At 48.6% G+C, this 24,104-nt stretch overlaps 1 protein-coding gene and 1 long non-coding RNA gene across 3 annotated transcripts in view; one reads left to right on the top strand and one right to left on the bottom strand.

The window, feature by feature from the left end:
- Positions 1-2,456: 2,456 nt before the first annotated feature.
- On the bottom strand, positions 2,457-6,930 carry LOC138811039 (uncharacterized). Of its 2 annotated transcripts, XR_011367315.1 has the most exons (3): positions 6,818-6,930; positions 6,109-6,354; positions 2,457-5,706 (listed from the first exon to the last, which is right to left on the bottom strand). It is a non-coding gene; the product is annotated as an uncharacterized lncRNA (long non-coding RNA). The 2 variants fall into 2 exon arrangements; XR_011367314.1 differs by having other exon boundaries at positions 6,109-6,930.
- Positions 6,931-9,070: 2,140 nt separating this feature from the next.
- The window catches only part of Tshz3 (teashirt zinc finger homeobox 3), an 83,088-nt gene continuing 68,054 nt past the window's right edge, over positions 9,071-24,104 (top strand). Inside the window, exon 1 of the mRNA XM_069998533.1 lies at positions 9,071-9,139. Within this exon, the coding sequence (XP_069854634.1) occupies positions 9,100-9,139 (40 nt within the window). The 5' untranslated portion in view covers positions 9,071-9,099. The remainder of the gene's footprint in view (positions 9,140-24,104) is intronic.

Below are 24,104 nucleotides of genomic sequence, written 5' to 3'. Positions count from 1 at the left end.
GCCATCACAGCAACTCCAAACACTGCATCACAAGCCACTTAAAGGGTTGATTGGGCCTGCTTTGAAACTTATGTGTTCTCTTAATATATATATATATATATATATATATATATATATATATACATATACATATAAATACTAAGTGGTAAAACAATTTCTGACCCTCCTCCTCTCCCCCCCCTAAAAACCTTCAGAAGGCACAACACACTATTTTGTTCTTTCCTCATTTTAGGAGCAGACTGCCCTGATTTGGGTTTAGGGATTTCTTTGGGGCTAGTACTTGGCATATTATAAATAATAAATAATCTGAGGAGGGTTTTTGTTTTATTATTTTTGTGCCTGGAGTTGGAACTCAGAGCCCAGGTGCTTTCCCCCTCTGCTCTCTCTGCTCAAAGCTGGTGCTCTATTACTTGAATCACACCTCCATGTTTGGCTTTCTGGTGGTTCATTGGAAATAAGAGTCCCACAGGACTTTTCTGATTCTCAGATCTCAGCCTCCTGAGTAGCTGGGATTACAGTCATGATATGCTGGCACCCCATATAATAAATAAACCAGGGTTCTTATGGAGGAGGGCGGGAAGAACTCCGGAGAGGAAAGCTCAGATAGGAAAACAAAAAGAAGAAAGGATGGACACACAGATGTGATAGACTAAGAGGCTCAGAATTTAGTCAGGGCTTCTTTGCAGAAAGGAGAACCCTTGGAATAAGAAGAGTTCCCAAGGCCAGAGACAACTTTGGTGTCCTGTATTTTAACTATTTAGGCTACCTGTCCCAGACCACCCTGACTATCGTAGTATCCAAAATAGGTTACCCATTAAGTGGCAAGAAATAAAAACCAAGAAAGAACAAAGTCCCTTCTTTTGAGCACCTGTTCTATTGGAGATTTGTGTGTTTGTTTTGCCTCGTTTTAGAAATTTGGGAACCAAGAGAAAAATTCAAATGCATACAAGAAGTAAAAAGGAAGGAGGAAAACGACAGAGGAAAAGAGAGAAAGGGAATGAAATTATTCCTGGCTCTGTAAATTCCCCAGCTAGATCCTGGGGCCATGAAAAGGTGGATTCTCTGATCTGCAAAGATGGGGTGGGTTTGATTTGTGACCATCGCCTCCTCTTTCAGCAGCTTGCATTCGAACAGTCGGGGTTTGGATCACAGCATTGAGGTCACTCGCGCAATGATTCAGACACCCGCAGATACTCACACAGCCCCGGAACCTTGCAGGAAAATCAGAGCACCCGGAGCGCGGCTCCTACTCTTAAGTATAGTTTTTTTTGGTTTGCTTTTAACTCTGCCCAAATGGCTTCCCCCCAAATAAAATCTCTTTCATCCCAAGTGGGTGAATTTCTCCTGGTGGCGAGGAATTCGTACAAATGCTCGCCACCCGCCTAGCCCAGCAGATACGCACGCAGGCAGACGCGGTGAAACTTGCTTGAAAAAAAACAACCCAGAAAACCAAAATGCATTCCACTTCTCATTGCGCATTGCAAAACTGGGTTTAAAATGCATGCGTGTCTTTTTAAAACCGAAATACAAAGACGTTATTTTTCATTACTATTTAATCTTTGGGCTGGTATTTTTAAAGAAAGAGAGAGAGAATGAAGTTTTTCTGAAGTTCGTTCCATGAGAGAACGAAAGAGCAATCGGACAGATGAGATGTTTGAGCATGTGCTAGGCATCAGGAGAACGTACCTGGGGGAAATGGGTACTTATGGATGATCCTACCATAGGGTGGGGTTTTTCCCCCGAACCCACCAGGTCATTTCCTTGTTCTTACCCCACCCCCTCTCCTGCCATCACCCCTCTTCTTCCCTCTGCTAGGTGTTTAGTTCACGGGGATGTGCGAATGTGAGCACACGTGTACGTAGGTATATGTGTGTTAAGGCTTTCCTAGTTGTCTGGGGGAGGGGAGGTTGGGTCTGCAGCATGGGTTTCCTTGAGTTTTGGGGGTGGGGGGAACGGGTCAGGGGATGTGGTAGGAAGGGAGGTAGTAGCCCAGATCAGCTTTCAACTAAAGTTCCTCCACTTCCAGTCTTGCCCCCAAGGGATTCTGGGCCCCCCCCCACCACTTGGGGAACTGATCTTCCACTCTGCCAAGCCCCAGATTCTTGCCCACTGGGAGTCACTGGCAGACTCTTTGGTTTTTGAATTGAGCTCAAAAGGACTGGCCGGCTTGGTGCAGGTGGAAAGCAAAGTTGGATCTGGATCACATCTCTGCCCCCTACAACCTGGAGAAACAGATCTAGTAGGAAGCGCGTACCCAAGGAAAGGGAGGAAGGGAGGGTTTGGAAGAGACCCCTCCCCCCAACATATATTGTGTGTGAGGGGGGGGCTCTTTGTACCTCTAAAGCCAATTCTTGATCTTACCTTGAAGAACCTTCCCTATTCATCTTTCCAAGATTGCCCCACCTCCTCTAGCCACACCCAAGGCTCTGGGCCTCCTGTGAACAGACTCACTCGGATTTTTCAAAGATTTATTTCACATCAAAACTGTAAAAGTTCTTGGGAAGATTCACAGGCAAAACATCTGGGTTGGTGAAAACAAAAGCTACTGGGGGGAAAAAGAGAGGAAGAAACAAACTTAGCTTCTGTGCAAAGGCACTTTCCACACTTTTTCCTATGAGAGACCCCTGACCCCAGAATCTGAAACCTGTGAAGCTTTTTGGTAGAGGGTGAGTCTCCCGGTGTGTGTGTGTGTGTGTGAAAGAGAGAGAGAGAGAGAGAGAGAGAGAGAGAGAGAGAGAGAGAGAGAGAGAGAGAGAGAGAGAGAGAGAGAGAGAGAGAGAGAGAGAGAGAGAGAGAGAGAGAGATGACAGAGTACCCAAATCCTGGAGGAGAGGTTGGGCAAATTAGCCAACTTCTTGGCACACCAGGGGACTTTCTTCTTTCCAGCCTACCCCAGATTGTAGTTTGGGGGAAGGAGGTGGTGGTGGAGGAGTGGGGGGGGGGGGCGAGGAAGAAGCCACCTCTGTGACTCACTGATTCAGGCCACAGGCTTGTGCACTTACTGTGGCATTGCTTCTCCGCCTCCACCCCACACACTTGTTGCCTGACTCTGGGGGGTCTCAAGAGCCCCTCATCCTGGTGTTTCCCTACACTGAAACCGGATGCAAGTTGACCCCAGTCTGCCTTGTCCCTCTGGGTGGCCCACGTTTTCCTAGGGACACAGGAAGTCCTTTACAAGAAAGCATCTGAACTTAGGTTCCCCTGTCTGTGATGGTGCTTTTCTCTCCAGAGTGGAAAGCATCTAGAAAGGCTTTCCCTGAAGCCTCTTTCCCATCCAGGGGGCCACTCCAATGATGAGGGGTACACCTTCGTCTTCCTCAGAACAGGAACTTGTCTGTCCTCCGAACTTGTGATTGTAGCCCTGTGCAGTGGGCTAGGCCCTTGTGCCCTGTTGGAGGTTCTTCTTCCAACCATGCCTATTTCCTACTCCCCCATTCCTTTCAGCTGGGGACTCAGGTTAGCCAAAGTCAAGAATGCTTTCTGGAGAGATGAAATGCAGGCCAACAGGCTGGAGCGATGAGGGGCTAGGGCTCAGATTTCTATTCCTTGACTTATAGTTGGGAACAATTCCACTAAATCGTGCCCAGTGCCCCTCTGTGGGAGTGCCAGGGGGTTTTCCACTGGCAGTCAGGTTGGCTTTCAAGGCCTCCTGGGATCTAGGTGAGCCACTGAATCACCAAGGTCTTTTTTATCCCCCTGTTGGCTTTTTTATTTTTGCCACAGGGTTGTTTTGGAGAGCCATGCCACTGTGCTTTCTGTTGGATGATTCCTCCTATTTTAAGAGGATTTAAACAGGACTCTTGGAGCATGGCACTTCCCAAAGATGGAACTGGGGGTGGGGGGCAGGGGGCTTAGATATTCCCTGGCCAGCAGGACACAAGTGGGTAAGTTCCCAGGCGCACTGGCCAAAGTCTGCAGTTTTCTTGCAAAGTCAGCTGCAACTCTGAAGAATGGAGTTATTTATAAGACACAACAAACAACAACAACAAACAAGACAAATCTACCTAGGGCATCTTCTATAGACTTCTACCTGCTCCTGCCGGCGGCATTAGTGGTGGCCAGTTTCTCCTTCTGCTCTGTGGCCTAGCATGGAAACAGCTGTGGCCAGCTGTGGAGTGAGGAGCCTGCGCAGCGTGGGTGGTCTCTTCCCCCTCTTCCCCTCTACTCCACCACCCACCGCTGGAAGTTACCCCCAGACAGCAGCCACAGGCTCCTTGGTGAAGCGATCGAGCCCGCCTGGGGGCGAGGGTGGGGGACGCGGGAAGAGATCTTTATCCCCCCTCCTGGTGACGGGGCTCCAGCGCTGAGCTGAACTTGGGGTTCACACCAGCCGATATCCAGGCAGCCAAAGTTGCCATAAAGAAGGAAAATCTTGGCGGTGGGCGCAATGTCAGGTGCAGACCCCCCCGCAGCTCTACGGAGCAGCCCGCCCACCTCTGCCTCCCCCTGTGAAGTTTCCTAGAAGAGGATGCGCCCTTGGATGTGTTTGCGGGACCTGCGTGTGTCCGCTGGGAGGGGGAGGGTAGGGGGGAGGAGGGGAAAGCTAGAGGTGATCACCGGAGATCATGCAACTACAACCCAGGTCAGCACCCCGGGAGAACCGAGCTCCAGGGGAAACGATCGGCCGAGTTCAAGCTTCTCACACTTCCAGCCCGGGTCCCGTAGTTTGTTTTTTAGTTTTGTGGATGGAAGGACCTGCCTAAGATCTTGCCCCGACCCTGACAATCTATAGACTTCCCCTAAGGTTTGGGGGAGTCCCTAAGCTCGTGCACTCAAGGTAGCATCCAGGGGTGTCTGTGGTGATGGGTGCAAATCTGGGTCCCCGGGTCCACAATGGTGTGGGGGGGCGGGAGGAGTAGAGAACCTCTCGGAATAGGAAGATTCGTTCCACGAAGCCCTGAAATTATCCCGGGCTCCCGTTCTTTCAGAAGGGCCTGGAAAACTACTAAAACGCGTGGGACCCCCCTAGAATAAGGTGTGTGTGTGGGGGAGGGGAACAGGAGAGGGGGACAGGTGTATTTAGCTGGAAGAACATAATGGAAGTCAGAGATCTAGGTGGTGGGGAGGGTGGGGGGCCGAACCCGGGTGTGCGCGCAGCTCTGCGGGGCACTGGACGCGCGGGGCGCCCCGGGGAGCCCGCGTGGCGCGCGTGGTGGGCTCTCGCTCCGACGTGCAGCCCGCTGACACTGATGGATGCGTCGATGGTTGGACGGGCAGATGTTAGGGCGGCTGGCACGGGGCGCGCGCGCGGAGCTCGCCGCCGGAGCCGGGGAGAGCCAGACACTGGGGAGCAGCGGCGGGCGGTGGGGTTCCGGCTGGGGCGTCCCCACTGCAGGGGTGATGGTGGGGAGGAGGAAAGGAGGAAGGAAGGAAGGAAAAGACGGGGAGCAAGGGGGGGGAGAAAGGAAGCCCCGGCACGGAGAAAACTGCCCATCCTCGGCGCCCCGCACGCACTTTGCGCGCACCACAAAAAGGGGGTGCCGTGCGCAAGATCCGCGCCTGGCAGGTGAGCTGCGGATGTAGGGGGTGGGGCGGGAAGTCGATCACCCCCCCCCCCCCTGCAAAGCAGTACCCACCTTACTCCCGGCCAGAGACATCCCAGGAACCCTTGAGGCCGTCCGCCCGCCCCCGGGGCTGCGCCGACTCACCGGTTCCCTCGCTCGCAAGAAAGCCTTAAATGCGCCACTGGTCGCAGTTCCCCGGGGCCTGGAAAGTGGACGGTGTAGGGGGAGCCGGGGGGTCGCCGGTCCTACCACAAACACCCTCATTTCTCCCCAGCCACGAGTGCGCTACACCAGCTATCAGGCCCAGCTACCACCCGCCTCTAGTTCCCGGGTCCTCGCCGAGGTTGGTGGTGGGGACGAAGGGGTGCGGGGTCCGCATCCCTCCCCCCGCCCCTATAACCCCAAACCGTTTCGGGACGCGCACGCCAAAGGCGCCGGAGATGGTTTTATGGAGATGGTTTTATGGGCGGGAAGCAACACGGGCGACGGTATCATCTGAATTTGGGGTGGTGGGGTGTCTGGGGGTGGCATCTGGATGGCAGCCCAAATGCGTATTTTTTTTTCGGGGGAAGGAGATCGGAGACTTTAAAAAAATTAATCTTACCGTGAAGGGTGAGATCACCAGCATTTTCTACAGGTCTAAAAGAGAAAAGAGCATGCCATAAACTTTTTTAAAACAAACAAACAAACTTGCAGTTCATATGCCAGTAACTCACGCGCCTGTCATCCTAGCTACTAGATCTGAGGATCCCAGTTCGATGCCAGCCTGACGTCCAGTGAATCATCAAAAAAATAAAAAAGCTGGAAGTGGAGCTGTGGCTCAAATGCAAATGGTAGAGCACTAAATAGCCTGGAGTAAAAAAAAAAGGGGGGGGGAAGGAAGGAAGAAAGGAAGGAAGGAAGGTAGGTGAGTGAGAGAGCGCAAAGCAAAGGTCAGGGGCAGCGCCCAGGCCCTGAGTTCAAGCCCTAGGACTGACACAAAAAGGAGAGAAAGAAAGAGAAAAGAAAAGGAAAAAGAAAGAGAGAAAGAAAGAAAGAAAGAGAGAGAAAGAGAGAAAGATAGACCCCAATCCCCAGGCCCCGAGTTCAAGCCCTAGGACTGACACACACATACACACAAATCCCCCAAAACTTGCAAACGCGATCATAAAGAAAACAGAACAACAACAACAAAAAAGGACAGGGCTAAAGAAAAGAAGGAGACCAAAAAGAAAAAGAAAGATAAGGGGGGGAAATGGGAGGGGAATAAAAACCGGGAGAGGCTGGCCGCGGTGGATGCGCTCCGGGAACCAGGGCGCACGCAGGGCTCCTACCCCTGGCCGGGGCTCTGGGCCTCGGGGTCCACCGGGGGGAGGCCGGGGTCTCCGATGTCACCGCACCCGGATGCAACGCTGTCTTGGGGGTGGGGGAGAACGGCGGAGACGAAATCCACTCCCCCTGTTTCCTCCCCACCTCGCGCCTTCCCGTGCGCCCCTCTCCAGCCCTGGGCTGCGCCCCTCGCCGGCCCCGCCGCTCGCGGCCGCCCCGGCTCCCGGCCCCAGAGCTTTGGCCTAGGGAGACGCAATCGAGCCCGCAGCGCATCGATGAGCCGCCGCCGCCGCCGCCGCCGCCGCCGCCGCCCGCGCCTTTCCGGCTCCCGTTTCTCCTCGCCGCCGCCCCGGGGTCGCCCGCAGGAGCTCCGGCCCAGCCCTCGCCACCGCCCCCCGCGTAAGTCACCCCGGCTTCCAACTCCGTCCTCCGCTGCAGGCCGGCGCCCCGTGGATGGATGGAACCACCCCTCCCCTTTCCAATCACCCCATCAATAATCCATATCCTCTCTATCCATAACGGTGCGCCTAGGTGGTCTCCGATCTCGGAATGGGGGGCAGCGGGGGAACCCTGAGTTTCTCCTTCCACCTTGCCCCCTCCCCTCCCCTGCCCACCCCATCCGGTCCCACTTGGGGGCTCCGCTTAGGTGTGGGGAGGGGGCGCGGCCCTGGGTCCGTGAAAGGCGGGGGGGGAGGGGTTGCAGGAAACGGGTTGGGGGGGCACCAAGATCATCCCACCTCTCCCCCCAAAAGTCTTGGAGACTTGGAGAGACACCCTCCCCCCCTCTACCGACCCCACCCGGAGACGAGCCGGAGAAAGTTTGTCTGGAGTACGAACTAACTAAATAGGGGTGTGGGTGGGAGCAGCGGTGGGGCCAGGAGACAAGTCCCGGGTTTGGGGGTGTCTGGAGGGATCTAGGGCCCACCTCACCCCCAGCTTCCTCCTGGGAAAGTTTGTCCAGAGAGCATAATAAATATATATGGAGGGGGAAGCAGCCCGGTGGGGCCCAGGGGAGGATTCCCGGGTTTAGGGGTGTCTGGGGGAGGGTCACCCAAATCTTCCCACCTTCCTCGCCCCCAGCTTCCTCCCGGGGGGGGGCGGGTAGTGGAGAGGCCCCAGCACCACCTGCTTGAAGGGTCCTGATTATCCCCAGGGTTCTCAGGGGTCGGGCCCCCTCCCCTAGCTCTGGGGGCTTGGGGTGGAGCGGATGAAGAGGGGTACGGGTCTAGTGGGGTGTTGGGGGGACTGGTCCAAGATTTGGAGGGCGGTGGACACTGCGGGACCGGGCTGGGCTCGTGCGCTCTCCCAGGATGGAGGCACCGAGCGGAGACTGGGGGGGGGGTACAGGCAATGGAGGGGTTGGGGGTGTCTAGAGGGAATCGCCCCTACCCTGACAAGGCCCTAGGGGGTTGGGGGTACCCCACCCCACACCCCTTGGCGAGCCCAGCCGGGGACACGATCATCTCCTTTTCCTTTAAGCTTGCCTGTTGCCGCCGCCGCCGCTCCTGGCCGCTCCGCGGGGCCGCGGACCCCGCCGAGCCCCCGGCGGTGGGGTGGGGGGTCGCGAACCCCCGGCTGCGCGCCCCCGTTCCCGCCGCCCGCAGGCCGTGACCCCCAGGCCCGGGCCTGGAGGGTGGGTGGATAAGTGGGTGTAGGAGGGTGGTTGGGGGGGGTCTTGGCCCCGGAGCTGGGCTGCGCCGCACTCCTCACCCCGCCCCGTCCCCGCCTCCACTCCCCTCCTCACCCCGAACCCCGGCGCACCTCATCCCGGCGGGGCGAGGGGAGGGGAGGGGAGCCGGGCCACGGCTCCTCCCCGCCCCCTTCCTCCTCCCCCTCCCCCGCCCGGTCCTCCTCCTCCCCCTCGCCGTCCTCCTCCTCCTCCTCTTCCTCCTCTTCCTCCTCCTCCGGCCTCTAGAGCGATTTGTCAAACTTCCCATTCCGCCCAGCAGCTCGGTCCTCCTCCTCCTCCCCCCTCCCCGCGCTGCCCTCCTCCCCCCCTCCGCGCTGCACGTTCCGGGGGGAGGGAGGGGAGGGGGAGGAGGGACGGAGTCGGGGCGCAGCAGCATTCTGCGGGCGGCCGGGGTTGGGGTTGGGGGGGTGTCTTGAGAGCCAGCCCCGCCTCGCCCCGCACCCCTGCGGACCCGCCGCCCCTCCTTCCTCCTCCTTCCTCCCCCTCCCTCCCTCCCTCCCTCCTCCCCCCCCCCCCCCCCGCCCTGCTCGCAGCCCCGGCAGCGGCAACGGCGGCACCGGCGGCCACGGCGGCAGCGGCAGTCGCCGGAGCAGCATCATGCCGAGGAGGAAGCAGCAGGCGCCCCGGCGCGCAGCAGGTACGAACCGGTCCCCTTCCTCCTCCTCCTCCTCCTCCTCCTCTTCCTCCTCCTCCTCCTCCTCCTCTTCCTCTTCTTCCTCCTCCTCCTCCGGCCAACTGGAGGAACCCCCCCTCCCTTTCCCACACCCTCCGCTCTTCCCCCTCCATCCCGGCTTCTCCGCACTCCTCACCCTTTCCTCTTTTCTCTCTCTCCCTCTCTCCGCTCTCTACCAGCTGCAGAGTAACTTGGGGGGGGGTACCCCGGGGTTCCCCTCTGTTACCCCCTTCGTTTGCTCCCTTGATTTCCTCTTTTAGGGTGTCCTGAGTCTGTGGTTACCCCCCCCACACTCCGTCTACAGGGGTACCCCACCTTCCTTCCCCTCTCATACTTGGGGCTGTGTCTCTGTGTGTGTTTAAGGGGGGACCAACCATGCGCGCCAGGGGCGATCGGCAGGCCGGGGGTCCCCCGTATCATCTCCCCACCCACCCAAGTATAGGCTGCAGAGATGGGCGAAGGAGCTTGGGGTTCTCTCTCTCTACCCCCCCCCTCATGGTTTTGGGGGTGTGTGTGTGCCGACTGGGGGGGTCATCTGAGTTCTCTGGGACCTTGTGCTGCGTCCTCCCTTGGCGGGCCGAGGGTGATGGAGGTGGCGGCTTTGGTGCTGGTGCTGGTGCTGGTGTTTGTGGTGTTGTGAGTCTCATGGAACCAGAGACAGCAGAGTGAATGAGTCTAGGTGCCACCTTACTGTTAATTGGATTAATTCTACATTGATGGGGGGGTGCTCCAAAGTGGGGCACCAGTGAGTGGAAAAGTAGGGCGCATGAGGGGTCTGGGTATTGTCAGATGCTGACTGTGAAGTCTAGGTTGGATGGATGGTGGTGGTATTTCCTTCCTCCTCCTCCTCCTCGTCCTTCCTCCCCCTTCTCCTCATTGCCTTTCTGTTTTCTTTTTCCCACTAGCTCGCTCCTTGCTCACTCCTTGCTCTATTCCTTTCCTCCAGTCACTTCCTCTCAGGACTTGGTACTGGGACATGTCTGACTTATTCCCCCTTCTTTTCTTTCTCGTTTTTTTCTTTTTCTTTTTTCTTTTTCCTTTTGTACTAAGAGTATCAACTTCTGCTTAGATTCATGAAGACGATAAGGAGGAGGATTATCATTTTTTTTCTGGGGAAATATAGCATCATTTAAAAACCAAACAAAACCCATACACACATAAACATTATTTTGCAATAATACCAGTTGGGGAACACTGTTGTCTGGAAGGATTTTTTTTCTTTCTTTTTTTTTTTTTTCTGGATGCTTGCCACCCTTGATTTGATGACTGATTGATCGCCCGTCATGCTTTTGCCTTTGATCTATTCATTCCCAATAAACATCAATAAATCACTTGCAGTGGGGAGGCCAAGCTCCTGTGACGTCAGGAGGGCCCTGACAGTGTAACTTTGGAGGGGCTGTGGGGCAGGGACAGATTGCTGAGGGGACAAGGAGTGGGGGGGGGGAGGCTTCCTATGGATGGGTGCATTTTGATAGGATGTTTTACATTCAGATGTTATAGAGATGCAGATGTTGCCTGGAAGGAAAGGAGGGCTGACCAAGGCTTTTCTTTTCTCTTCTTGGCTTTCACTTTTTTAAGAAAAAAAATTTATTTTGTTGGAAGAGGGGATGGCATGGTATTGGTGCCTTGACTATACATAGGCAGTTTTCTATCTTGGTGGCAATGATGGCGATTTCTGTCAGGCCTGTTGGAGTTTCCACATAGATTGTCTCTCTGGTCTCCAGTCTCTCCACTCAGAGAGCAAACCCTGTTCTTGTCTTTTTTCCCCCCAGAAATGTGCCTGTCGGTCCGGTCCGTGTCTCTTAAAAAAAAAAATAGACAACTTTAGGATAGGAAAAAAAAAATAAAACAACTTGGTTTGGGGGGCCTATAATCCAGGTATTGCTCTCTGTGTTCGGTGTCACTTTTCTTCAGGAAAGTTTGGATAGCCATTCCATGTTTTACTTGAAATCTCAAGCTCCAATAATAAGCTTATCTATTGCCCCCCCCAGATAAATAAACTCTAAAACTTTGGGAAACTCCTTTAGAAAGTTTGGATAGTAGTAAGATCTGGGGGCTCTTTGCAATCTGCCTTTATTATTATTTTTTAATCCTTTCTTTTTTGGATATCCCTATATTGAATATGGAACGTAATCTGTGTGTCTCCACTGACGTGAAGCTCCTGTGTCTGCCTGCGTCTTTCCGTTGTCGATCATCTTTTCTATTCCACACCTTGCTTAACTGATGTGCTTCTTTGCTCTTTTTTTTTGTTGTCAAAAAATGTCAGAGCAGGGTGTATCTTCACTGGTTTCATTTTTCAGTTCTTGTATTTAGTTATTATTTTTATTATCATTTAAAAAGTCATCTCTTTCACACCTTTTCCAAAGCCAGGAAGGAACTCTCAGGTCAGTTAAGGGGAAAAAATTCATTATATTAAAAACTTGACTTCAGGACTAATAGGAGATGGAAGAATGGTTTTGCTCTATCAAAATGACCCGTCAAAACGACTTTGTTTCATATTTGATTTAATTGTCTCTCTCCTGACAGGCACATTCATCAATAGCTTAATGGTCAATCAGAAGTTGGCAGCCTGAGTGCTTTCTTTCTTTCCCATACTCTGATTTTGGATTTACTTTATCAGAATGTCTGTCTAATGGACGTGTGGGCCTGAGGACTCAGGAAGAACTACTTATTTAAAAAGCATGGAGTTAAAAAAAACACATACACAAAACATCCTACAAAACAACCTTCCACATTTCCACATTTAGGCAAGGATAAGTATGGATTAACCAATAAGTGAATGATCTGAGTTTGTTTTTGTTTTTTGTTTGCATGAATTAGAAGCTTCCTATTTTTTCCCCTCTTTTTTTTTTCCTTTTCTCACAGCTGCAAGTTATAAGGTTCATGCCTGCTTTTGTGGCATACTGGAGTGATGACAAATTGACTGCTTGGTACAAAGAAAGAGAGAGAAGAGAGAGAGAGGAAAAAAGTCAAGATGTCTGTTGATTGGTAACTGGAAATCTAGTCCCCAGCAACCTTGAAAAATACTAGAGATTTCTTCCTCTCCCCCCCCCCACTCCCAAACTGAAAAGTCTGCTCAGCCATAAAAAAAGAAAAGTTGTTTTGCCAGCTTCATTAGTGTTCACCTAATTAGCTGTAAACCTGATGGATTTCTGACAGCTTTAATGATTGGAGACGACAAGCTGGACATAGTGTCATCCAGCAGAATTAGGTTTGTAACTAGTTTGATGTAATCAAGTTGATATTACACAGTCCTGGCTGCCTTTAGTTGTGCATTAACTCAATTTTCTACTGCAGGTGACAAATGGGCTTTGGTACTGGGATAATCATGTCATAGGAATTAGGACCCTTTTAATGGTCTGCCTAGAATAACAACCACAAAAGGCCTAGAGCTGGGTAAAGCTTGCAGGGGTAGCTCACAGGTGCACATAATGTTCGTTCTCTCTTCCTCTCTCTCCCTCTCTCTCCCTCTCTCTCTCTCTATCTATATATCTATATGCTACACTGCTCTTCAGAAAGAGAATTCTTCCCCCCAAAAGACCTATTTCTGTAATTTGGGATTTTTTTAAAAGGAAAACTAAATACAAATTCTGCATGAAAAACAAAATGACAAATTCTGCATGGCTTAGTGCATTTTATTTGAGGTAGGAGGGAGAGAGTATTTTTGTTTTTAGCCTGCCAAAGAGAAAGCTGCATGGGAGTTTACTTTCTTTTAGCTACGTGGTGTTTAAGGGCTGTAGATTTGTGTTGGGTAGGTATGGCTGATTGTGGATGTTCAGAGAAAGCCGCATTAGCGAAGACTCACCAACCAACCATCCTTTGGGCAGTATGACCATTATCGGTGACTGCAAACAGGCCCTCTCTCTGAGCTTCGTTGTGTGCTTATTTTGAAACAAGTATTTTCTGAACAGGGCGGGGGGGAATAACCACGTTATTCTTAACATAAGAATAAGAATACACTCCACAGACTGGAACATACTAGTAGCCTTTGGAAACATTTTTTTTTTAATTTTTAAAGATTTTTTTTCTGTTGTTGACAAGAAACATTTTTTCATAGAGTTCTTCCCCATCCCCACCCCTCCACCCCATCCTGGTCAAAGAGACCTGGCTCCATTTTGGATCTGGTGTCTCCGAGATAGGCAGGGAGGGAGCATCTTTATCAATGGACATGGTTTTGGGTCTAAGATGTGTTCCACCTGTGCATGTTCGTCCCCAGCATCTGGGGGACAGTCTGGTTCGTACGCTGGTCAGCTTGAGAGCTGAACGTTGCCTTGTTTTTGGAAAATGGTTCTGGCACATTCTTCAGGGTTTTTGAATACCCATCAGTCTTTGGAGATTTCTTTTTCTTTCCTCTTTCCCTTTCCAGTCAATAGTCATCTTGATAGTAAGGTGCGTAGAATTGGCTTTGACTGGTGAGATGTGTGTGTGTATGTGTATGTGTGTGTAGATAGATCTATCTATACGATATCTAAATCTATATGATATATAAGTAGATCTGTCTATAGATCTACATATATCTATAGTTCTATATAGATATACTATATATATCATATATATGAGCCACACTTCCACGTCTATACATCTATAGATCTATATTGATCTGTATGTATGTATTTTACCCCCCCCCCATTTCCTACGAAATGTAAAGGAACAATGCAGTTCTTCCAAAGGAAGAAAGAAAAATAATAAACAAGAAGAGTGAGGAGGGAGAAACAATATCCAAAAAAACAAAGGCAATAAAAGGCGACAATATTCCTCCTTGGATTTCCATCTGGAGGAAAGAATCTTCTAGAATCAGCTGCCTGTAGCCCCCTATTCTCCTGACAACTGTCAGGCAGAGTTTCCCTGCCCTGTGCCTGAGACCACACCACCTTTGATTGTGATCGGTTGACGTTGTCATTTTCTTCCTGGTAGCTTCGCCATGACTGTGCTCCTAAATAGGATGGAGATGTTCGTAACTGTTGGATCTGGCGGATCCTTTCCAAATCTGCCCTTGCCCACCCATTCTGTGCTTGCTTGCTTGCTTGCTTGCTTTCTCCTTCCTTCCTTCCTTCCTTCCTTCCTTCCTTCCTTCCTTCCTTCCTTCCTTCCTTCCTTCCTTCCTTCCTTCCTTCCTTCGACTGGTTTGTAAGATGATTAGAGTAAAAGGAGGACTGCTCAGGGCTACTGCAGATGCCCTGAAATCCAGGCAAGTTCAAAGACTGAAAACCTGCCTTTTACCCTGATTCTTTTTCTCTTCCATTTCTGGGGATCTAGGGGGAGAGATGACCTGAGGGGAGAATCTGCACTGGTCAAGGGTGGGGGTCCCCTCAGATACACGTTATCACTGGGGGAGAGCTGTCCAATGCAGGCAGCAGAGGAAGGGACCCGAATCGGGAAGGCCTGGTTCTGGTACAACAATCACAGGGTGTGTGTGTGTGTGTGTGTGTGTGTGTGTGTGTGTGTGTGTGTGTGTGTGTGTGTGTGTGTGTGTGTGTGTGTGTGTGTGTGTGTGTGTGTGTGTGTGTGTACAATCACAGGGTATGTGTGTGTGTACAATCACAGGGTGTGTGTGTGTGTGTGTGTGTGTGTATGTGCGCACCAGTCCTTGGGGCTTAAACTCAGGGCCTGGATGCTGTCCTTGAGCTGCTGCTGCTCCCCCTCCTCCTCCACCTCTTCTTCTTCATTTTTCTTTTTGCTAAAAGCTAGCGCTCTACCAACTTGAGCCACAGCTCCACTTCTGGCTTTTTGGTGGTTCACTGGAGAGAAGAGTCTCGCAGACTTTCCTACTGGGGCTGACTTCAAACCACGATCCCCAAGATCCCAGCCTCCTGAGTAGCTGGAATGACAGGCAGGAGCCACCGGCAGTGCCCAGCTAAGCCACGTTTTTAATTCAGTCATGTCAGCAGTTCAGCTGGGTGCCTTGTTCTCCCTTGACCCCTAAAAATACAAATAACTTTGGTATTTCGTAGGAAAAGAAAAATAATCCTCATAAAGTAGCATGCATGTCTAGCTCTCCTGTCAGTATGCAACCCAGTTAAGTAGCTGAGTCTTGAAATAAGCCTTGTTACCCATCTGTCTCTCAGGAGCACCCCTATAGCCAATTGGGGGTGGCTGGTTCAGAATAGGACAGAATGCTAATGTTATTTACCCCCAAACCTTTCTCAGGTATTTAGCTGTGTGTGTGTGTGTGTGTGTGTGTGTGTGTGTGTGTGCGCGCGCGCGCGCGCGCGCACGTGTGTGTGTGTGTGTGTGTGTGTGTGTGTGTGTGTGTGTTATATTCAGATTGTACTTTCTCTGGCTGAAGTTAAAAAGAAAAAAAAAAGAAAAAAGAAAGGTTAATATAGTATATTGTATTGGGTTTAAGAATGGTTTGGACAGTAACATCTAGATAGAAAATGTGCACTTGTAATTAGACTCAATAGACAGGCAGTCATTTTTAAATTCCTTGACACATGCATAAAATAGTCATATAATAAGATAAGATGACAATTTTATGTTAGGTTGATAAAGTATCCTGATATGGGCATTTAAATGTCTGTAAGCCCTTCTTTTTTTTTTTTTTTTTTAAATCCAGACAGATTAATTTAGTTTCCAGTATTTGCAATTAAGTCATTAAATTAATTTTTTAAATCCTCCTAAACAATGTCTATGAATAAAATATTTCTTTTTCTTCTTTTCTGGATTTTTCATTTTTTTTAAAACTTGGATGGCAAGGAATAAGTTATTGAACTTGATCATTTCCCTTAATTTTTTTCTTTTGATGTTTGTAAAAATCTACGTGAAATGGTGTGCTTTTAAAATTCAGTTCTGTATTGGTGCTACAATAAGACTATATTTTTGGAAGGGATTTTTTTTTTAAGGCAGTAATAGGAAATAAAGTACTTAGGGCTATTTCTCTGAGTAACTGATAAAAATCTGGGTTTGGGAATCTTTATTAGAAAGGTTGCATAGTGCAGTTGAGAAAATACTGAGTATGTTATAAACCCCATTGGGGAAAAAAAATTAAAAGAAGACATTTCTATCACCTTTCTTGGTTTGATCAGCATTTAGATGCTTGGGTTTAATTATCTTCAATTCTGTAAATTATTTGACTGTTCTAAACAGAATAGCCCAGGAGCTCTATTGAGTGGATTAGGATAGAAGGAAGCAGTTCAAGGGAAGGTGATACTACGTTGGACTTGGCTATTTTCTCAGCTCTGCAAAGGCGTGGCTCTTGAAGAATAATTTAAATTTGTTTGGGCTTAATGATAAATTATTAATTCACACTGTCAGAACACATGTTATTAATTATGACTGTGTTTTCTTCACTTAGAACAGCAGTGAAGGGGGGAAACAAGGCAAGTTCAGATTGTCTTTGAGAGGGACGGGGATGAAGACAGGAACTTAAGCAACTCCTTGTCAAAGTCCGCTTCCCTGGCTTTTGAAAGAAAGGATTGCAGAGGGTGGAGGATAGGGAAGAAAGAAACTATTAAATCTAGCTGAGGTTAGGCACCAGGCAAATGTAACTGATGTGCATTAGACAACAATAATAACAACAACAAAAACCGAGTGCAGGTGACTCATGTCTGTCATCCTAGCTACTCAGGAGGCTGAGATCCAAGGATTAAAGTTGGTTCCAAGTCAGTATGGGCAGGGAAGTCTGTGAGACTCTTATCTCCAATTAACTAGTAGAAAGGCAGAAGTGGAGGTATGGCTTAAGTAGTAGAGCACCAGCCTTGAGCAAAAAAGCTAAGGGACAGTTCCCAAGCTCTGAGTTCAAGCCCCAGTAGTGGCACAAAAGCAAAACAAAACTATAAGCCTACCTCTCTGTCTATTATTCTGTGCCCAGTTAGAGTTCGGAGGTGTATAATAACTGATGGATTTCCGTGTTCTGTGACACTATTGTATCAGTTTTTTCTTCTTGTTCTTCTTCTTCCTCCTCCTCCTCTTCCTCCTTTTCCTCCTCTATCCATAAGGTCATGCTCACAAGTTTATACTTGCAGGCAGAAAAATATTCCTCTTGCTTGCTTCTTTCTGAAGCTGAGACCCAGAGCAGAAAGAGACTTGCTATTTTATCCCCACCATCATTAAATCTAGTTCTCTGTATTCTGCTTCCTCTGAGTTCTTTTGAGAAATGCACGTTGCATAAAATAGGCAATTTTTAATGAACAATTTAATGTAAATGGGTTTTGAATTTAAATTAATATTAATGAAGCCTTGAGTGAATTTATTTTGCATACGTAAGAGACTTTTGCAGGTCCCCCCCCCACCCCCCCATGCTTTGTGCTTTTGTATATTAGTTAACATTCCTTGGGTGGTTGAACCAGCACCTTTGCAAAGATTTATACTAAAAGGAAAAAAAATAAATTATTTTGATATTGTCCACTAGCACCAATGTACTGTACAGTGAGTGTGTTATTTCATTTTAAGAAAATATACTTCATTGCCTGTCAAAGCTCTCCGTTTCTTTTGCTTCGGCCGGGCTGGCAGTACACATACACCAACAATAACTGTTACAATCAAGATGTTTTTCTTTCTTTGGCTTCCTTCTAATGCATTATGTATCGGGGGAATGACGGGAAGTTCTGTAATTAATTCTGTTAGATGTAATTGCTATAATCACTTGGATGTTACACATAATAAAGGTAATATGGTAAGCACACATACAAAAAATATAAACACTTTATTGTAACACTACTGCTTAAAAAAAAAAAACCTTTCTCATCACGTCTGATTCACACACAAGTGTTGCAGACTTCTTTGGGTCCTAGGTGACTGTTGGTTCAGCTGGGTTTATTAAGATTCTATAGGAGTCGCAGGAAAGGAGGGCCTCTGGCCTGGAGAAATTTCCATGCTAGTTTCCTTAAAGATGTAGCTAATTTAGTAAAGGTTTTATTTTTCTTCCATGGACTGCAGGTAAATATGTCAAGGATGGTAGAATGGAAGGAAAAGGGGATGTGAGGAAATGATGCAAAACTGTGGGTTTTCTCATGCTGTGGCATTATGGGACCTACCCGGAGGTGGGGGAAGAAAATGAGAATATGATTATGTCCTCATGGATAAGCAGAGAAGGCTACTTTTCTTAACAGTGCAGAAAGGAGAAATAAACAGTAGGATATTGTCATTATTATTATTATTATTATTATTATTATTATTATTATTATTATTATTATTATTATTAATGCCAGTACTGGGGCTTGAACTCAGGGCCTGGGCACTGTCCTTTCGCTTTTTTGTTCAAGGCTGGTACTCTACCACTTGAGCCATACCTCCACTTCTGGCTTTTTGCTATAGTTAATTGGAGATAGGAGTCTCGTGGACTTTCCTGTACAGCCTGGCTTCGAATTGTGATCCTCAGATCTCAAGTTCCTGAGTAGCTAAGGTTACTAGTATGAAGCCACTGACACCCATCTCGCAGCATTATTATTATTATTAGTAGTAATAGTATTAGTATTATTATTATATGCATTCTGTTGCATGTATGCTAGCATTGCCTGGTGAGCTGGAAGCCGAGGTGGTTTTTGGGTACCCCATCTCACAGCCTACACCCCCAGATTCTCTGCACCCATTTTCTCTCTCCAAGACCTCTGTAGACTTTCAGGGAAGTTTGCTTAGGACCAGCCAAATGAGCGCTCGGTGCTTATAAGATGTTTTTTAAAAGTGTGTAAATTATTCTTGGCTAGAGCAGCTGACAAGAGGTGGGAATAAGATGGGATGGGGAATTTCCCCAAGATTCTTCTCCTTTTGGACCCAGCTATGTGTGTAGTTGTCCTAGAGCTTGAACTTGGGGCCTGGACGCTGTCCCTAAGCTTTTTCACTCAAGGATAGCCCTCTGCCACTTGAGCCCCAGAGTCACTGAGTAGCTAGGATGACAGGCATGAGCCACTGGCACCCGTCAGGTGCGTGTGGTTTTGATACTGTACTGGACCAGATCAGGAATTCTGTGTCAGCTTGACAGTTTCCATGCAAACTCGTTGCATGTAGTGCCTTTTCCAGTGTTGGTTTTGTCTTGTTTTAAGGCAAGGTCTTGCTCTGTATGTAACTCCACCTGGCTTTGACCTTGTGGTTTTCCTGTGTCAGCCTCTCAATGTTGGGACTATAGGCGTGTGCTACCTGGCCTTCATTTGGTATGTGTTAAGCAGTCATACATGGAATTACAAGGGGGTGCTTGTGTGAGAGGGGAATGCTTAGCTTATGGGTCTTGCGGCTAGATTTCCTGGGTGCATGGGACCCAGCCAGGTAGAAGCAAGAACTGTCTACAGGGCCCTGAACAGGTAGCCTCCAGCCTGCCAGGTGGGCAAGGGATCCTAAGTCTAGCCTAACTCAGGCTGACGAATAGTGGCCCCTAGGTCTGAGATAACTCCAGCTGGGTGTCTGTGTGTGTTCTAGTATTGAGGCTTAAACTCAGGGGCTTGCATTCTCTCTTGGCTTTTTCACTCAAGACTGGAGCTCTGTCACTTGAGCCACACCCCCAGTTCCAGCTTTACGTGGCTTCATTGGAGACAAGGGTCTCATGGACTTTTCCTGCCGGGCTGACTTTGAACCCGCCATCCTCAGATCTCAGCCTCCTGACTAAACCAGGATTACAGGCATGAGCCACCAGCGCCCCGGCCACTCCAGGCCGGTTTAGATGATGGAGGTTGATAGCAGGTCCTTGAACTCCATAGCTGTCCCCCACCCACCCTTAATCAGGGGGCCTAGCACTGACATCCTGTGCAAGTTTGACAGCTCCTTCCTTTTCTCCCTTCAATGCCAAGACATTTTCTGTGTCCCCCCCCCCCCCCCCCCCCCCCGCCAATATCCCTGCCTTCCCCTCTCCCAGGCCTCCTCCCTGCCTATGCCCCCTTCTTCCCTTTCTACCTCCTTTCTGGGTCTCTGTTTCATGTCTCTGATTGGTCTCAGATGGGAGAAATTATTATTATTTCTTTCCGGGCAAGGGGTGTGGGGGGAGTGTTGCTTTTAGTTCGGTGGGTTGGGCAGGTGTGTGATAGTCTTGTGTGTGTGTGTGTGTGTGTGTGTGTGTGTGTGTGTGTGTGTTTCTCTTCTTTTTTTTTTTTTACCCCCTTCCCTTCCCGTACTGTAGGCCTGTTGCTAATTAATGTTCTTCCATAAGATTCTGTCGGAGTTGAGTAATGTTTTTGATCTTTATGCCTGATAACTGCATACTTAATGAGATTTCAAAGCTGCGAGCCCAGCTCCCTACAATTATTGACAGATGTCTTTTCTTTGCCATTGGGTTCAGCTCCATAAATCCTCTTGCCGTAATGAGGTTCAGTAAGTGCCACCCTAGCAGAGAGCTAATGAAACCGGGAGGGCGAACCGGCGCACGTCTGTCTGACACATTTTTTTTTTTTTTGTTGCCTTGAAAATTTACTATGCAGATGTCAAGCTGTAGGACGATTATTTCAAACATGCTAATTTTTTTTAATCTGGCTTTTGTGCCAGCCTTTGCCATTAAAATAATAAATAAATAAATAAGGACTAACCTTACTTCATTTCCTTTTTTCCTTTTTTTTTCAAGTCATAGTAAAAATATAATAATAATAATAATAATAATAATAATAACAACAACAACAACCCTTGGATGTTTGGGAAGATCTTGACCTAGGAATGGTATTTTGCAGGCAACTGGCAAGATGGGTTTAGATTATTATTATTATTGTTGTTATTGTTATTTTTGTCATGCGGTAGGATAAAGTTCTATCTCTCCAAGACCTCCTGGTAATCTGTCTTTTAAGTACACACTTGAAAGATCAGAGAGTTAGATACCACCTGGGTACCTCTCACCTGTAATCCTAGCTACTCAGGCGGCTGAGATGTGAGGATCAAGGTTGGAAGCCAGTCTGGGTCAGGAAAGTCCTCGAGACTCTTATCTCCAATTACCTAGCAAAAAGCCAGAAAGAAGTAGAGCTGTGGCTCAAGTGGTAGAGCTGCTAATCTTGAGCAAAAAAAAAAGAAAAAGAAAAAAAGAAAAAAATCTCAAGGATAGCACCCAGGGCCCTGAGTGTAAGCCCCATTACTGGCACAAGAAAGAAAGGAAGAAAGAAAGAGAGAAGAAAAGAAAGAAGGAAAGAAGGAGGAAGAGAGAGAGAGAGAGAGAGAGAAACATTGGAGAATTCATTTCAGAGTTCTGAAACTAAATCCTGGGGGGAAGAGCTCGATGCTATGCCAAACAGCCGATTTCCTTTTCTGCAGCCATACATCACTGACCCACCCTTTCCTCCTGACAGAATGACATATGTCATTTATCATACGGGCCCAGCCAGACAACAGCCAAGGGAGGGGAGCCCGGCTCCAAGAGGTGCTTGTCCCCTCCTTCTTCTTCTTCCTTTGGTATTGTACAGTGTGTTTAGGAGGGGAGGGGGGGGAGGAGAAGCCCTGCTGATTTGGAAAGAGGCAGAGTGGGGGGGAAGAAGAGAGGCAGGTAGGGGTGAGGGAAGGCGATCCCTTGCTTTCTGGATGGCTTGGGTGCTTGTTATGGCTGGTGGGGTTCAAGAGCAGTAGAGGGACCAAAGATTACTCAGTCAGTCGCTTCCCATGACCTGTTCGACTATTCTACTGAGCCACCTCTGAGACTTACCCATGATCCCCCCACAGTCCTTCCTGCTTCCCCCCTCCCATTTTTTCTTTTTTCCTCTTTTCCTTCTTTTTCTGCCCTCTTGAGTGAAGAGGAGAGAGAAAAGAAGGTTGACAGGTATCATTCAAACCAGCCCGGCATGTGAGGGGTGTCGTAAATGAATCTCAGGGCCCCTGGCTTCACATGATTCAAACGTGCGTTATTGAAGATGGATGTTCCTTAAAAAAAGATTGATGGTGGATGTTGGGCTCTGGGCGCCATTTATCATTTTGAATATTATTTAGACTTGCCGTGTAAACCTGTAACTTGAGAGTTGGACCAGCCGGGGCAGAGTAGCAGCGTGAGAGTGTGTGTGTGTGTGTGTGTGTGTGTGTGTGTGTGTGTGTTGATTTCCATCGATTGGCCTTGGTTTCTCATTGCTATTGGACAAGACCCTCCTCCTCTCCATTTATAATAAAGACACCCCCCCCCTCCCCTAGTAGAAGGGAGGGGATAAGGTTTTAATTTGGAATAATTTCCAAGGACACACACAGAGGGGAAAAAAAATGAAGTGTCTGAGATGTACACTAACCCAACAGGCAACTTTCTCTCTCTCTTCCTCTCTCCCTCCTTCCCTGCCCCCCTCTCCCTCTCTCCCTTTTTCTCTGTCTCTCTGTTTCTTTCTCTTTCTCTCTGTCATTGTCTGAATTTCTCTCCCTCATAAAGGGGGTCACGTACAAAACATTAAAATATAAACAGAGCTGTAGTTGCTGAAGCCAGAACCCTCATCTGATTTTTTTTTTAAACTCTGTGGCATGCTTAAGGGGGAAAAAAAAAGGTGTATCTAAAAAGCTTAGCGAACCAAACAACCAAACTGATTGTCTTAGTTCATAGTGTGAGTATGGAGAGAAAAACTTCCACATCGCAGGACTATTTCAGATTAAACAGTGATCTTTCGTGGCTCTCTGTGCCTTCTTCTAGAAGCCTCTTCTTTTGTGTGCTTTTAGTCTCCCCACAGACACCCTCCTCCCTGGCCCAACCCCTCACCGGACTGATGTGGACAGCTGTCTCTCTGGGTCCCTGCAGGAGGGAGGGGAAGTGTGTTAACCACTTCTGGTTCTTCATTCCCTACTAGCTCTTTGCACGGTAGCCCCCTGACCCTCCCCCCTTCCCAGAAGAACGTTGGGGCACAGGCTGGCTGGCGCTTTCCCAAGAAAGATGGGGAGAAGCTCCTGCCACACTGGCCTCTGGCCTTGGCCTGGGCTCACGGGCCTTACAGCCTCTCCTGGGGGAAAAGAAAAGGGAAACAGAAATTCCTGTCTCTTTCATCCAGAGAGCCATAGAGCAAATGCGATCATCAAGGAATCACCTTCAATATGTGACTTTACTTGGATTTGTGAATTAAATGGAAGATTTCTTGTGTGACTTAGAGTGTGGACGTTATTGTTGTTGTTATTATTATTATTATAGAATAGGACATAACTATTCAGGAGGCTGAGATCTGAGGATCACAGTTCAAAGCAGCCCCGGCCAGACAGAGGATAGTATTTATTTATTTGTTTACTTACTTATTTTTGTTTGTCATGGGACTTGAACTGAGGGTCTGAGTGCTGTCCCTGAATCCTTTTTGCTACCACTAGGAGCCATAGCTCCACTTCCAGTTTTTAGATGGTTCATTGGAGATAAGAGTCTCATGGCCTTTCCTGCCTGCACTCAGATATCAACCTTCTGAGTAGCTACAATTACAGGCATGAGCCACCAGTGCTTGGCTGCTATCATTATCATTATCATTATTATTATATAATACGATATAACTACCCAGGAGAATGAGATCTGAGGATCACAAACCAGCCCAAGCTAGTAAGTCCACATGAGACCCTTATCTTCAAGGAATCACCAAAAAGCTTTAAATGGAAGTATGGCTCAAGTGATAGAACACCAGCCAGCCTTGAGGAAAAAAAGCTCACAGATAGTGTCCAGGCCCTGAGTACAAGTCCCGCTTATGGGCATTAACAAAAATGATGGGCCAGAAAGTTGGGGGAGATGGGAGATCTTTTTGCGTGTGTTTTATTTTTTTAATCAAAGTACGTGCGATCGGCAGATCTGTGGCAGGGTTGGATGATAAGGTGGTCTCCAGGCTTCTGTGATTAACTTTTCTGTGTCATATAAAAAGTTTGCGTCTACCAGGAGGGAAGAAACCCCCAGTGTTAGAAGTCTCCAAGTAACTTGTGTGTGTGTGTGTGTGTGTGTGTGTGTGTGTGTTTATTTTGAAATAACTTTATTAACCCTCTGATAGTTTGCACAGCAATGAATCTTAACAGGAGACCTGGCATTATCCAGCTGTTGCCCCCTCCCCCAGTCCCCCTCCTGGCCTCACGCAGCATCAGGGGCGTCCTGGGATTGTGTTTTGGA

Source organism: Dipodomys merriami, unplaced genomic scaffold (assembly GCF_024711535.1).
Source record: "Dipodomys merriami isolate MVZ:Mamm:240054 unplaced genomic scaffold, mDipMer1.0.p SCAF_52, whole genome shotgun sequence".
NCBI classification, from domain to species: Eukaryota; Metazoa; Chordata; class Mammalia; order Rodentia; family Heteromyidae; genus Dipodomys; species Dipodomys merriami.
This window is presented reverse-complemented; position numbering and strand designations above follow the sequence as displayed.